A 12,452-nucleotide genomic window follows, 5' to 3' on the forward strand; every position below is an offset into this window, starting at 1 on the left:
CATCCATCCATCCATCCATCCATCCATCCATCCATCCATCCATCCATCCATCTAATCATTCCTTCCTTCCTTCATCCTGATCATTATTTCCAGTACTTGCAGTCTTCAGTACTTCCCCAGGTCATGACTTCCATTCTGGTTATACTATCCTCTTTTTCTAATCTTAACCTCTTATTCTCTCTGTATTTTCAGTTCTCTTTTTCCTTGTCCTATCACTGGTCTTACTTTTCTAAATCCTACCCCGGGTTATTTACATCTGACTTCTCTGTTTTTACTCACATACTACTTAAATGGAGCTATAGGAAGGAAGGAATGCAAGCACGCAGACTATTTGCACTACAAATTTGTTATTTAGACTCAATTGGGCCCTCTATGAAGCAAAGCAATCCTTGTATTCTTCCGTCATTGATTCTCTATCTCACTTATCACAACAGTTGTTTGAAAATCTTTTCCTCAAGTCTCCTGTAAAATTCTCTCTATCATCTTCCTAAGTTGAAGACATCAATTCATACTTTACCAAGAAAACTGAGGTCGTTTGCTATTAGCCCCCTTTTCTAAATCTTTCCTCCTCATCTTACAACTCCTTGACATTATCTCCCACTATTTCCTCTTTTATTCCAGTCTTTGAGGAAGAAATAGTCCTTCTTGAAATAGGCAGCCCCTCTACATGTAGTTATGACTCCAGTCCATCTTGTCTTCTCCAGTGAGTCTAGAAGGCTACTACTAGAGTCATTCCATTCCCTGCTTCTCTCTAATCTTCAACTCTTTCTATCTACTTGTTGCTTCCTTGCTGACTAAAAAGTCTCTCCCATCCTTGAGAATAAATGAATCCTTGGGAACATAAGTGCCTTGGGGAAAAGAATAATTTCCCTCATTTTTCAGTACTTAGCATAGTTTCTGAAACAGTGCCATCATTTAATAAATGCGTATTGATTGACAGAATGACTAACTGATTGTGCTTATCCTTGTACTATTTAACATTTAAAAAAAAATCAATGACTTGGATAAAGTTAATAGAAACATTATATAAATTATTAATAGAAATATTGAAACATTAAATATAACTTGTTAATTAATAATGAATAATAATTAACAGCTATTAATAGAAATATTGAAAATTAGAGTCATAGTAACCATAGGTAATCCTAGGGAGGTGATAGTGTACTCAGTCTTGGTCAGACTACATCTTGAATATTGTGTTCAGTTTTTGAGTCCCACATTTTAGGAAGGACAATGATAAACTGAAGAATATGCAGTATAGGGAAAATGACTAGGGAAGGACTTAGGGATGATACCATATGAAGACTGGTTGAAAGAAATCAATTGATCAATAGGTATGTATTAAGTGCCTGAAATTTGCTATATACTATACTATGCCCTGGGCGTACAAATAAGAAAATGAAATAGTTCCTATACAGGAGACAACATGTATATAAATAAGCATAAAAGGGATTTTGTGCATTCCCAGATCACTTATGAGGGAGGAACCCATTTGAAGGAGGCACTCAGGTGACTCCAAGGACTTGCTTCTAGGAGAAGACATGTAAGAGGGCACAGTCTTTTTCCAGTGCTCGACTGGCAGGAAGTCTGTGTCTGTAAATCTACCCAATAGAGGCAGAGTTACTCTCTCTGGTTGCATCCAGGGCTGAAGGTCTTGCTCATGCATAGCACTGTCATCATGCCCTAAGCTGGGCAGGGGAAGCACCACCTTCTTTTTCCAGGCTCTGTAGTCCCAGAAATGGGCTTGAAGTTTTGGTCTGTTTAATTTGTCTTTTTTGGTTTTAGGTGCAAGGTAGTGGAATCCCCAGTCCCAGGAGTTTGAGCCAGTGATGGCAACCATGAATTCAGAATTCCAGACAGGGTATTGCTATCAGCCCAGAAGGGAGGGAATGTTTATATGTTTGTTCTTGCTATACCTTTGCAGTAAACATTCCTTTGTAAAAATCTAATCTGACCATTAAGTGGCTAAATGGAATTAGGGTGCTGGGGACTCCTTAAAATTGAGGGAACACAGTGGCTTGGGCCAATGGCAGAGATGAGTCACCTTCAACTCCCTTGAGGGTACCAAAAGACTCTTGAAGACAGGGGTCTACCACACCTCATCTCCATGGAAGCTACCTCCATACCACTGGTATACAGGCTTATGTTTAGGTTGGAGTTGTGACTGGAAAGGCTAGTGCATAGGAGAGTATCATGCAACACAGTCTCAGATACCCATTTTGCTGTCTTTCCTCAGGTGTCTAAGCAACATAAAGCTGTAAGTAGTTATTTGGGAACATATTTGAAATTTTTATATTGTTATTGCTAAACATAATCACTAAATGGAGCTTACTTTTTCAGTAAGTTGGGGTGAATGTTAAAGAGGAACAGTGCTAGCAGTATTAGCTTTTAAAAGACTAGATTGTGAGCTCCATGAGGGCAGGGACTGTCTTTTGTGACTTTTTGTAGCCCGTGTGTTCAGCTCAGTGCCTGGCATATCGTAGGTGATTAATAAATATTGATTGATTGATACTAAAATTAGCTGTTTTACAAGGACAATAATGGCAAAAGGAAGAATGGTATGTGATAACTATGTTGTAATGACCTGACTGGTCATACCTGCATCAAAGAAAAGAAATGGTTCATGAGTATTCCAAGATGATCTTGTAACCAGGATTCGTCAATGATATCAGCACGTTCTTGTTCTGCTTCTTCCTTTCGAGTATCACATATATCCCATAGGCGGTCTCTTAAATCCTAAATAGAAAAAAGAAGGATTTCACTTTTCAGATGCACAAGCTAAATTATCCCAATGCAAATAAGGAATTTTGAAAAAGGACCAGGGTATGAGAGTGAGGTAGGGCAGCTAGGTGGCACAGTGGATAGAACACTGGCCCTAAAGTCATGGAGGACCTGAGTTCAAATTCCATCTCAGACATTTATTAGCTATGTGACCCTGGACAAGTCACTTAACTCTGATTGCCTCAAAAAAAGGGAAAGAAAAAGAAAAAGGACCAGGGTAAAGGATGTTGGGGTATGGCGGGGGAGAGATGGGTCGATGGTGTAATCTAACAATATCAAAGGAAAGCCTGGCTGCTCAACTGGTATCTTTTACATATCAAGAAGGCCTCCAATCATTGGGTGAATTGTCAATGAGGTACTTATGAGAGGACAGATCCACGACTCTAAGAGACCCAAGAGGCCATTTAGTCCAACCCCTGCATTTTCGATATCTATCTTCAATTAATCAAGGAACAGTCATTTATTAAGTATCTTCTACGAGCCATACAATCTGGTAAGTGCAGAGGAAACAAATATAAAACTGAAACATCTCCTAAACTCATTAGGGGAGACCACATGTATACATATAGAGTTATATATATATCACACATACAAAATAAATGCAAATCAATTTTCTGGAGTGAAGACATTAACAGTTGGGGATCAGGAAAGAATTAATACAAAAGATGGCTTTTTGGCCAAGTCTTAAAGGTAACAGTAGATTCTAGAAAGTGAGGAGGGAATGTATCCCAGCCATGGGGGTGGGGTGGATGGGGCAGCCTGCATAAAGGCATGAGGATGGCAGATGGAGCATTGTGTGTGAAGAACAGTAGGAAGGCAAATATAGTGAGCCCATAGAGTGAAAGGGAGTGATGTGTAATAAGACTGAAAACATAGGCTGGGGCCAGGCTGTAAAAATGAGTAAATGCCAAGCACAGGAACTGATGTATTATGTCACCAGGGATCCACTGGTCTTCATTCAGTAAGGGAAGGACATGGTCATACCTGCACTTTAGGAAAAACACTTTGGCCGCTGTGTAAGATGGTACAGAGCAGGGAGAGAATTGGGCAAAGGCACGATTGAGGAAGTTGTTTTAGTAGTCTAGGTAAGAGATGATGAGAACCTGGGTTAAAGTCACGGCTGTTTGAATGGGGGGAAATGGAGGTAGAGAAGACAAGATGAGGCAATTGATAAATTATCCTTTGTAAATGCTGTCTCAATTAGAAGCCGACTGAACTCCCTAAGCACCGCCCAATCGCCAGCCTGCCATGCCGAATATTGACTTACATGGACTCTTTGGTGTAGTTCAGCTTTGGTCTCTTCATCATCCCACAAGTCTTCAGGAAGGCTGTTAAAATCAGCCTGCCATTGAGATACAAATTCTTGCTTGTGGTCTGGCCGTTGCAGGTATTCCTGATAATTTAGTCTGTGACACATTAGCAAAATTTCAATGGAAAATAGGTATGTTTTATTCCCCTTCCCTCAACAGAATGTGAAATTCTTCATATAATTAACTTTTACCCACCTGACCTCATGTAGATAATAAAGCACACTGTGTCTCTCATCTCTTATCTGCCTGAGTATTGCTTTGATCGTGTTTATGTATGAATTTTCTATTGTTTCCCAATAAGGCACTAAATATTGAAGTATTTCCTATTAAACAGTAAAACACACAAATCAACATTTCATGTTTGAAATTCTTCTGGATAACTGATTAAATAGAACCAAACTACCAAAGAACAACAAGGAGGTTTTCAGCCTCAGGGGACAAGGGTAATGAGCTGTCATAAGGACAACTCTGACAACTCCGTCACATTGTCATGGGCTCTAAAGGTGGTGAGAATTGTTCCTTCCTTACAGGGGGCAAGTGGTAAGAAGACGGCTGGGACAGGGATAGAAGAAAACTCTAGGGAACCTCCCATTTCATAATATTTCTTCAAATGGCATATCCTGAGAGAAAAAGCAATGGCCACTTGAAGCAATTCCCTTTGTTGAAGTAGCCTTTTAACATTACAGCATTATTCCTAAAGTGAAAATAAGGCTAATACTCTGGAAGGGAGATTTTGCCAGGCTGTCCAAATATTTTATCCTGAATGGTATATCCTAGGATTCCACACAAAAAAGGAGAGAAGAGCATCATGTATGATACAATCAAAACTTTCTTTTATATAATGCTTAATAATGTAAACTGAAAGAATTTCAGTCATAGGTATATTACTGCCCATGGTTGCTTTCTTCATTTATTTATTCATAGAACCATATAATCTTAGCTGAAGGGACCTTGAGTTAGTCTAGTCTAATTTCTCTCCCAAGGAAGGAATCTTTTCTGTAACTGAGATCTACTTTCTTCTCCATCTGCACCACACTCTTGCTAATTCAGTCTTCTGTTTCCTGGAATACTCTCTCCCCTCACTTATGCTATTTGGACATCCTAGCTTCCCTTAGGCCTTCAGGTTAAGTGCTATCTCCTACATGATACCTTTTCTGATTTCTCCAATTAATACCACTCCATTACTGGGTAATCATTTTGCATTTACACTATCTGATCAATGTTCTTCTTCTCTTCTGTTCCCCATCCCCCTCCCCCATGCAGTGGAACGAAAAATCTGTGAATGCAATGTTTGTCTCAATTTCAGACTTGCATTCCAAGTGTCTAGGACTGAACCTGGCAGATAGGAGAGGCCTAAGACATACTTGCCAATTTGAACTGAATTAAGCGAGATCACATCGTTTTTAAAGGGAGGAATGCTAGTGTTGATCTGCTGTTCCTTATACTGAGATCTCATAATGTTCTTTTTCATACTGAGCCCAAATCTGCCTGCATATAATTTTTACCCTTTGGTCCTAGCTCATTTTCTGAAGGAAAATGGAACAAATTCAATGTACTTTTCTATGTGATGCCTTTTTAAAAACCAACCAACCAAACTATCATTTATGGAAAGTGCACTGAATTAGGAATCAGGAAGCCTCAGTTTTTAAGCACACTCTGCTGATTATTAGGGCCATTAATTGTTTGCTACAGGGAAAATTCTTCTTTCTCTTGGTTACATCCCTTGGTCCCTTAAATTATTATGCATGTTGCACTTGGCAATATTTCCAGACCTCACTCTACCCTAATTTTCTTCTTCTAGATCAGAGGTTTTTAACCTGAGGTGTAAGAACTTAAAAAATATTTTGGGGCATCTAAGGGGTACAGTGAATAGGGCACTGGCATTGGAGTCAGGAGGACGTGAGTTCAAATTTGGCCTCAGATGCTTACTAGTTGTGTGACCCTGGGCAAGTCACTTAACCCTAATTGCCTAAAAATATTTTTATAACTATTTCAATAAAATTGTTTCTTTTACAATCTTGTATACTTTATTTTTATGCACTTAAGAGTATTATTCTGAGGAGTCCCATTGGCTTCACCAGACTTCCAGATGTGTACGTGACTCATAAAAGGTTAAGAAGCCCTGTTATAGACACTATGCAGTATGTTAATGCCCCACTTAAAGGGTGAATCACCAGACTAAATGGTATTCCAAGATGTGACCCAAATAACAAAGAGAATAGTGTGACTATTAATTCTCTTCATCCCTATTTTACTTCTACTAATGCAGTCTAACATTTTGGAGCAGCCAAATAACACTATTCAAATTAACTTGTGGTCTGCAAAAAATTCCAAGCCTTTTCACATGAACTGTGCTAATCTATGAGTCACAGAATCCCAGAACTGGAAGATATCATAGACCATCTGACCCCTGGAATGAGAATCTCTTCTACCACATACTCAACAGGTGTTTGTTCATCCAACCCCTGCCTCAAGACCTCCATTTTTTGTCTATACAATGAAGGGGTTTTACTAGATGGCCTTGGGGATCCCTTCCGGTCTAGATCTATGATATCCTATGGCATCCAGAGATGAAGAATTTACTACATCCTGAAGCAATTAATTCTACTTTTGGACAGCTCTCATTGTTAGGAAGTGGTGATCTTTTTCTTTCCATCTTCTTCTAGAGCCAAAATTCATTTCTCAGTAATTTCAATCTGTTTGTCCTTGTTATGCCTTCTGAGATCAAGTAATCTATACCTAATTACTAGTCTATGTGAAAAATCTCTAATAATTGAAAGTAGCTATCACGTGCTCTTTTGGTCCTTTCTTCTCTAGACTAAGTATCCCAAGATCCTTTAACCATTTCTCACGTGGCATGGTTTTCAGTTCTCTCACCATACTAGTTACTCTCTTCTGCAGAATCTTCAACTTGCCAATGGTCTTTCTAAAATGTGACATCTAAAACTGGACCAAAGAGTCCATGGGGTTGGAAAGGAACTGTTCTGAGCATTATGTTTTTATTAATACAGCCTAAGATTACATGAGATATTTTTGGCTGTCAAATTATACCTTTGACTCATATTGAACTTAGAGTACACTAAAATTTCCAGGTCCTTTTTTAATGCAAATTTTGTTAGCATACTGGAATTGACCAAACACACCTCTACCATCTTGTAACTGTGTAGCCAACTAAAAATGTTAAGGTTCAAATATAAGAATCTTACATTGATCTCTATGAAATATCATCTTAATGGATTTAGTCCATAAATCCAGTATGCTGAGCTCTTTTTTAGACTCCCACATCTTTTATTCAATATGTTAGCTATGCTTCTTAGTGTTGTGTCCTTCAGTATATTTGATAAGCATTCTATTTATGCTTTCATTCAAGTCACTGATAAAAATTTCAAACAGAATAGGGGTCAAAGACAAAGCTTTCTAGCAAATATAGAAATTTCACCTCTACCTGGCCTACAATCTTTATCTGGTTATTTAGCTAGATGGAAAGCTATCTAACCTTACTATTACCTAGCTCATCTTTCCCCGTCTTGTCCACAAAGATTTAATGAGTGATTTTGTCAAATGTGTGACTGAAATCCACGTATGCTACCTCTATGGTAATAACCTTAACATTATAATAATCATGTCAAAAAAGAAAATGAGATTTCTTTAACATACTTTATGAACTTATGCAGATTTTTACAATCATACCTTCCCTTTCTAAGTGCTCAAAAACCATCTCTTTGATGAGGTATTCCAGAATTTTCCTAGGAATTTCTATCCAGCTCATAGGCTTATAGTTAGAAGAAATCACTTTCTTTTCTTTTTTTTTTTTAAATCAGAATAATTTGACTATCTCCAATCCTGCAATATTGTCATTCTCCAAAGATCATTGACAATGGTTTAATAATCCATTCAGTAAATTCTTCCAGTAACTCAAGGCACAATTTATCTGGGTCTAGAGATTCAAATTGATTAAGGCTAGCTAACTTTTCTTTATCTTGGACTTAAATCCTTTGAGGAATTCAGTAATACCTTGTCAAACATCTTTAATTAGCTTGATGAATGAGCTAGGTTGTGTGATTATAAAGACAATAACAAGGTACTTTCTGTCTTTAAGGAGCTTACATTTTGATGGGGGAGAACACTAGCATTATGTAAATATATACAAAAGACAGGTGAGACAATATTGTGACCACCACATTTTAGACTATTCAAGCTCAAAATTAATTTTATAAAGATCTGAGTTTATAATAGAGAGTTATGAATTGGGAGAAACCTGGACAAATCATTGAAGGGACTCTTGAGGTTTGTAATTTGCAGGCAGTCAATAGGAAACCAGAGATTTTATCTGGGTCTAAATTCCTTTTTAATCTTTATCCATGGGGTCCATCATAGCTACATTTCTGTATTTTTTTGAAATCTATTTTCATATAATTTGGCCTAGATTGTAGCCACCATTTTCTCATCTCCAAGGTGTCATGGTAACACTTTCAAAAGCTTCCTATATTATCTCGAGTTTACAGAACAAATCTTCAAGAGACAGTGTGTCCCAGTGGATATAGTGCTGACCTTGCAGCCGGGAAGACCTGAGTTCAAATCTTAATTGTGATACTTACTAGCTGTATAAACATGGGTAAATCATGTTCAGTTTCACCATACGTAAAAATGTTATTGTCACAATGAGATAATGAAGATATGAGATGACGTTGTAAAGTAATTTATAAATTTGGTTTGCCTCACAGCTCTCTTCTTTATGAAAGAGTCTTTCATTAGGAAGTATGTTTTTGCTTTTGTTTGTATCTCCAGTGCTTAACACAGCACACAGAAAGCACTTAATGCTTTTTGATGGTGATTAGCAAGGAAGGCAAGTCAACAGTTTATCATAGGCTATAGTTTTTTTTAATCAGAATTAGATTTCCAGCAGAAATCTGGATAGTTGACATCAATAAATGTATGTTAAACTGGTGTCACCCATTCATTCTACATCTTGAATCTGTGACAGTTTTACCATCAGTAGAAGGAAAGTATTTTCTATATCTTCTAGTTGGCTTGGTGGTTTGTAGGATGACACTAGGATGATGGTATTTCTTTTTCTCCCTTTTTTGAATCTTCACCCCTAAACCCATCAGATAAGTTCATTAATTCATTTACAAATATGTATTGGGCCCTTATTATTTGCATAACATTTGCTGCAAGATGCACAGGATTAAAAGTGGCATAGTACATTCTCCTTGCCCACAATAAACATATCTTAGTTGGGAAAACAGAAAATATATCCATAAATGTTGCATATGACATGACCAGGGATACAAGATATAATCTTGACTTTAAGGTTGACCACTACCCATTACAGCTTGCTGCTCTATAGTATAAAAAAATGCCATGGATTTATTAGATGGTGAGATAATTATGAGTTGGAGTGGTCATAGAAGGCTTCATTATTGGTAAAAGTTAAAATTTTCATTGAGAGGCAGCTAGATGGCATAGTGAATGGAGCACCAGGCCTGGAGTCAGAAAGATATGAATTCAATATGAATTCAGATGCTAACTAGTTCTTTGATCCCAGGCAAGTCATTTAACATATTTGCCTCAGTTTCCTCAACTGCAAAATGGGATAATGATAGCACCTACCGCTCAGAGTTGTTGTGAGGATCAAATGAGATAATGTTATAAAAAACAAACAAACACCGCTTAGCATAGTGTCTGGCACACAGTAGGTACTATATAAGTGCTAGCTATTTATTATTAATGCTTTTATTATTATAAAATAGGAACCAATAGTATTGCAATCATGTAAGAATTTGTGAGAACCCAAGAGGTCCTCTTGTCCAGTCTTTGGTATAAGTAGGTAAATTTCTAGACCAGGAGTGGGGAACCTGTGGCCCTCTAGGTCCTCAAGTGAGGCCCTTTGACTGAATCCAAACTTCACAGAAAAAATCTGGGTTGTGGCCTCCAGGTGGCAGGTTCCCGAGCCCTGTTCTAAACCATCTAGGCTTGATGACTGCCTATTCTCATCTTATTTCAATTACTTAACTTTTAGTCATCTGGAAAGGGAGAGATTAAACTCAATTTGAAGGATATTATCACGTAGCCATGGGAGCACAGAGAGAAAAGAAATATCATTTGATGGCCACGTTTTCTAGAGATGTGACTCTTTTCCAGGAAAGGAGCTTCATGGCTGGTGCTTCTGAGGAGAAGGATGAGCCTCAAAGAACTCATTTGTTCCCCTATGTAAATACTTAATAGCAGTTCCCGAGTATGACTCATGGAAGTTTCAGTGACTTGGAAAGAAGATGATTATGGCCCAATGAGTATAAAAAACAATCTCTCAGATGTTCTGATGAGAATTCATTTGGGCCAATGAAAAAAATTTGGGGTGAGGTAAAACAGTGACACAATTTTTCCCTTGAATAAGGAAGAAGTTATCTACCATACTTTTTTTTTTCTGAACTACTATACCAGAGGAAGTGGTTCGTCCACATAGATCCATTCTTCTGACCCTGGTTTGATTGGTGGTGGTCCTGGAGGTATAGGAGGTGGTGTTGTATCTTCAACAGGTGATTTCTTTCCCGATAATTTCTTGTCTGATCCTTTTCCTTTAGGTGAAACTTAAATTAGATTGGTTTATAGGGAAACTATACACAAGGTTAGATTCTGAAGCTGAATAAATCACATATTCCAGGGGGTACATTAAGTCTACTAGCTACTTGAGTGGCCTTGCAAATAAATACCACCTCCAAATTATTCGTCACACTTTTTTTTTTAAACCAACCCACCTGCCATAATTCCACTAGATAAAAAGACAGATGATAATTTTGGTTTCCTACTTTTAGACATAAATTGTTATTCACATATGACAATAGGCACAACTCTTTTTCAAACCTAGAGAAAAACACTGGTTCCAATACAATATCGTAATAATTTACCAAATTCAATTTTCTCTCTTCCATAGGAGAAAAAGGGAGGTGTTAGGCTCAGAATTCATGATGCAGTAGAAAACATTTGTAGTTTGGAGTCAGAGGACCTTGGTGTCAATCTTGGCCCTACTGGTTTTTACTTTTATTAATTTGGGCAAGTCGCTTAATTTCACTGGAATTCAGTTTCCTCATCTCTAAAAATCCCTCCCAACTTAAAATCCAAGATAATATGAAATTTGCTTTGGAGACCTTTTGGTAGGGTGTGAAGTTTGAGGATGGGGGTGAATATCTCTTTTAATTGGAAAGGCAGGCATGGTGAATGCAATGGAGAAATGGTTGTTGCTTATCTATTGTGCCACCTAATTGTCTGAAGGTATTAATGGTGTCACTGCATTTTATTTGAGCTCAGTAAAACTTATGCATTAGAAAAATAATTTTGTTAGCTTTGTGGAAGATAGATTGCAGTGGAGAGAGAACTGAGGCAATGATATGTCAGTAGATGAAAAGTGAACAAGGGTGGTGGTTCAATGATTGGTGAGAAAGGAAGATATACTAGAGAGTTTTTGAGGGTAAAACTGAAAAGTCTTGGCAAATGACTGGGCATGCTGGGTGAGTGAACACTTGAGAACATTGTTAACTTGGATAACAGGGAGGGTGGTAGTACCCTCAGCAGTAATAAGGAAATTCAAAAGAAGGGTTGTTTTGGATGTAAGAATAATGAGTTTTGTTTTGGACATGTTGAATTTAAGATGCTTTTGGGACATTTAGTCCAGCTTGTCCAATAGGTAGTTGCAGGTGTGGGACTGGAGCTTCAAAGAGAGACTAAGGCTTGATAGAGATCTTGGATTCATCTATCGAAGAGCATGTTCTTTTAAGGATATTTATTAGGGTAGCCTCCTTAGATGAATAATACCCTAGCTGTCATGGAGAGGTTTAAAGGGCACTCAGATATGGGTACGGTATGAAAATACAATTGTAGATGATGTAATGGCATAAAGCTAGCTTTGCCAGGGCATTATCCTTAGATCCAGGGTGGGGAGGAGACCTTCTTTCCTATTCTTTATCATCCCCAATTCCCTCCAATGATACAAAGTTAGCACCATCCTGTAGGGCATGAAGAAGAGACACAAGATTCCCTATAGCCTGAAAAAATTCATGCACTTCTCCATGTAGTTCTATTTAGTAGAAAATTAGTGCAAACAGACTTGAGATACTATATCTACAAAGTTATCAAAATAACTTGGATCTCTGGACTCTACTTGCCTTAATATGGACTGTATATATATATATATGTATATATATATATAAAATATATATGTATATATATATAATATATATATATTTACCATTTATTATATGTAAGTTACAATGAAGATCACATGAAAGACAAATCCTATTCCACATTCTCTGTGCAAATAACATTTGATGTACTAGAGAGATAAAGATACATTATCTTATTATG

The 12,452-nt window shown here is 37.5% G+C and overlaps 1 protein-coding gene across 1 annotated transcript in view; it reads right to left on the reverse strand.

Annotated features, from left to right (window-relative positions):
* Window positions 1–12,452, reverse strand: part of LOC114032719 (sperm flagellar protein 2-like) — a 222,684-nt gene that overhangs the window by 48,226 nt on the left and 162,006 nt on the right. Inside the window, exons 18-21 of the mRNA XM_027848143.1 lie at window positions 10,533–10,669; window positions 4,287–4,414; window positions 4,049–4,187; window positions 2,599–2,736 (exon numbers count right to left, since the gene is read on the reverse strand). Coding sequence (XP_027703944.1) covers window positions 2,599–2,736; window positions 4,049–4,187; window positions 4,287–4,414; window positions 10,533–10,669 — 542 coding nt within the window. The remainder of the gene's footprint in view (window positions 1–2,598; window positions 2,737–4,048; window positions 4,188–4,286; window positions 4,415–10,532; window positions 10,670–12,452) is intronic.

Source organism: Vombatus ursinus, unplaced genomic scaffold, assembly GCF_900497805.2.
Source record: "Vombatus ursinus unplaced genomic scaffold, bare-nosed wombat genome assembly UNPS02000255.1, whole genome shotgun sequence".
NCBI classification, from domain to species: domain Eukaryota; kingdom Metazoa; phylum Chordata; class Mammalia; order Diprotodontia; family Vombatidae; genus Vombatus; species Vombatus ursinus.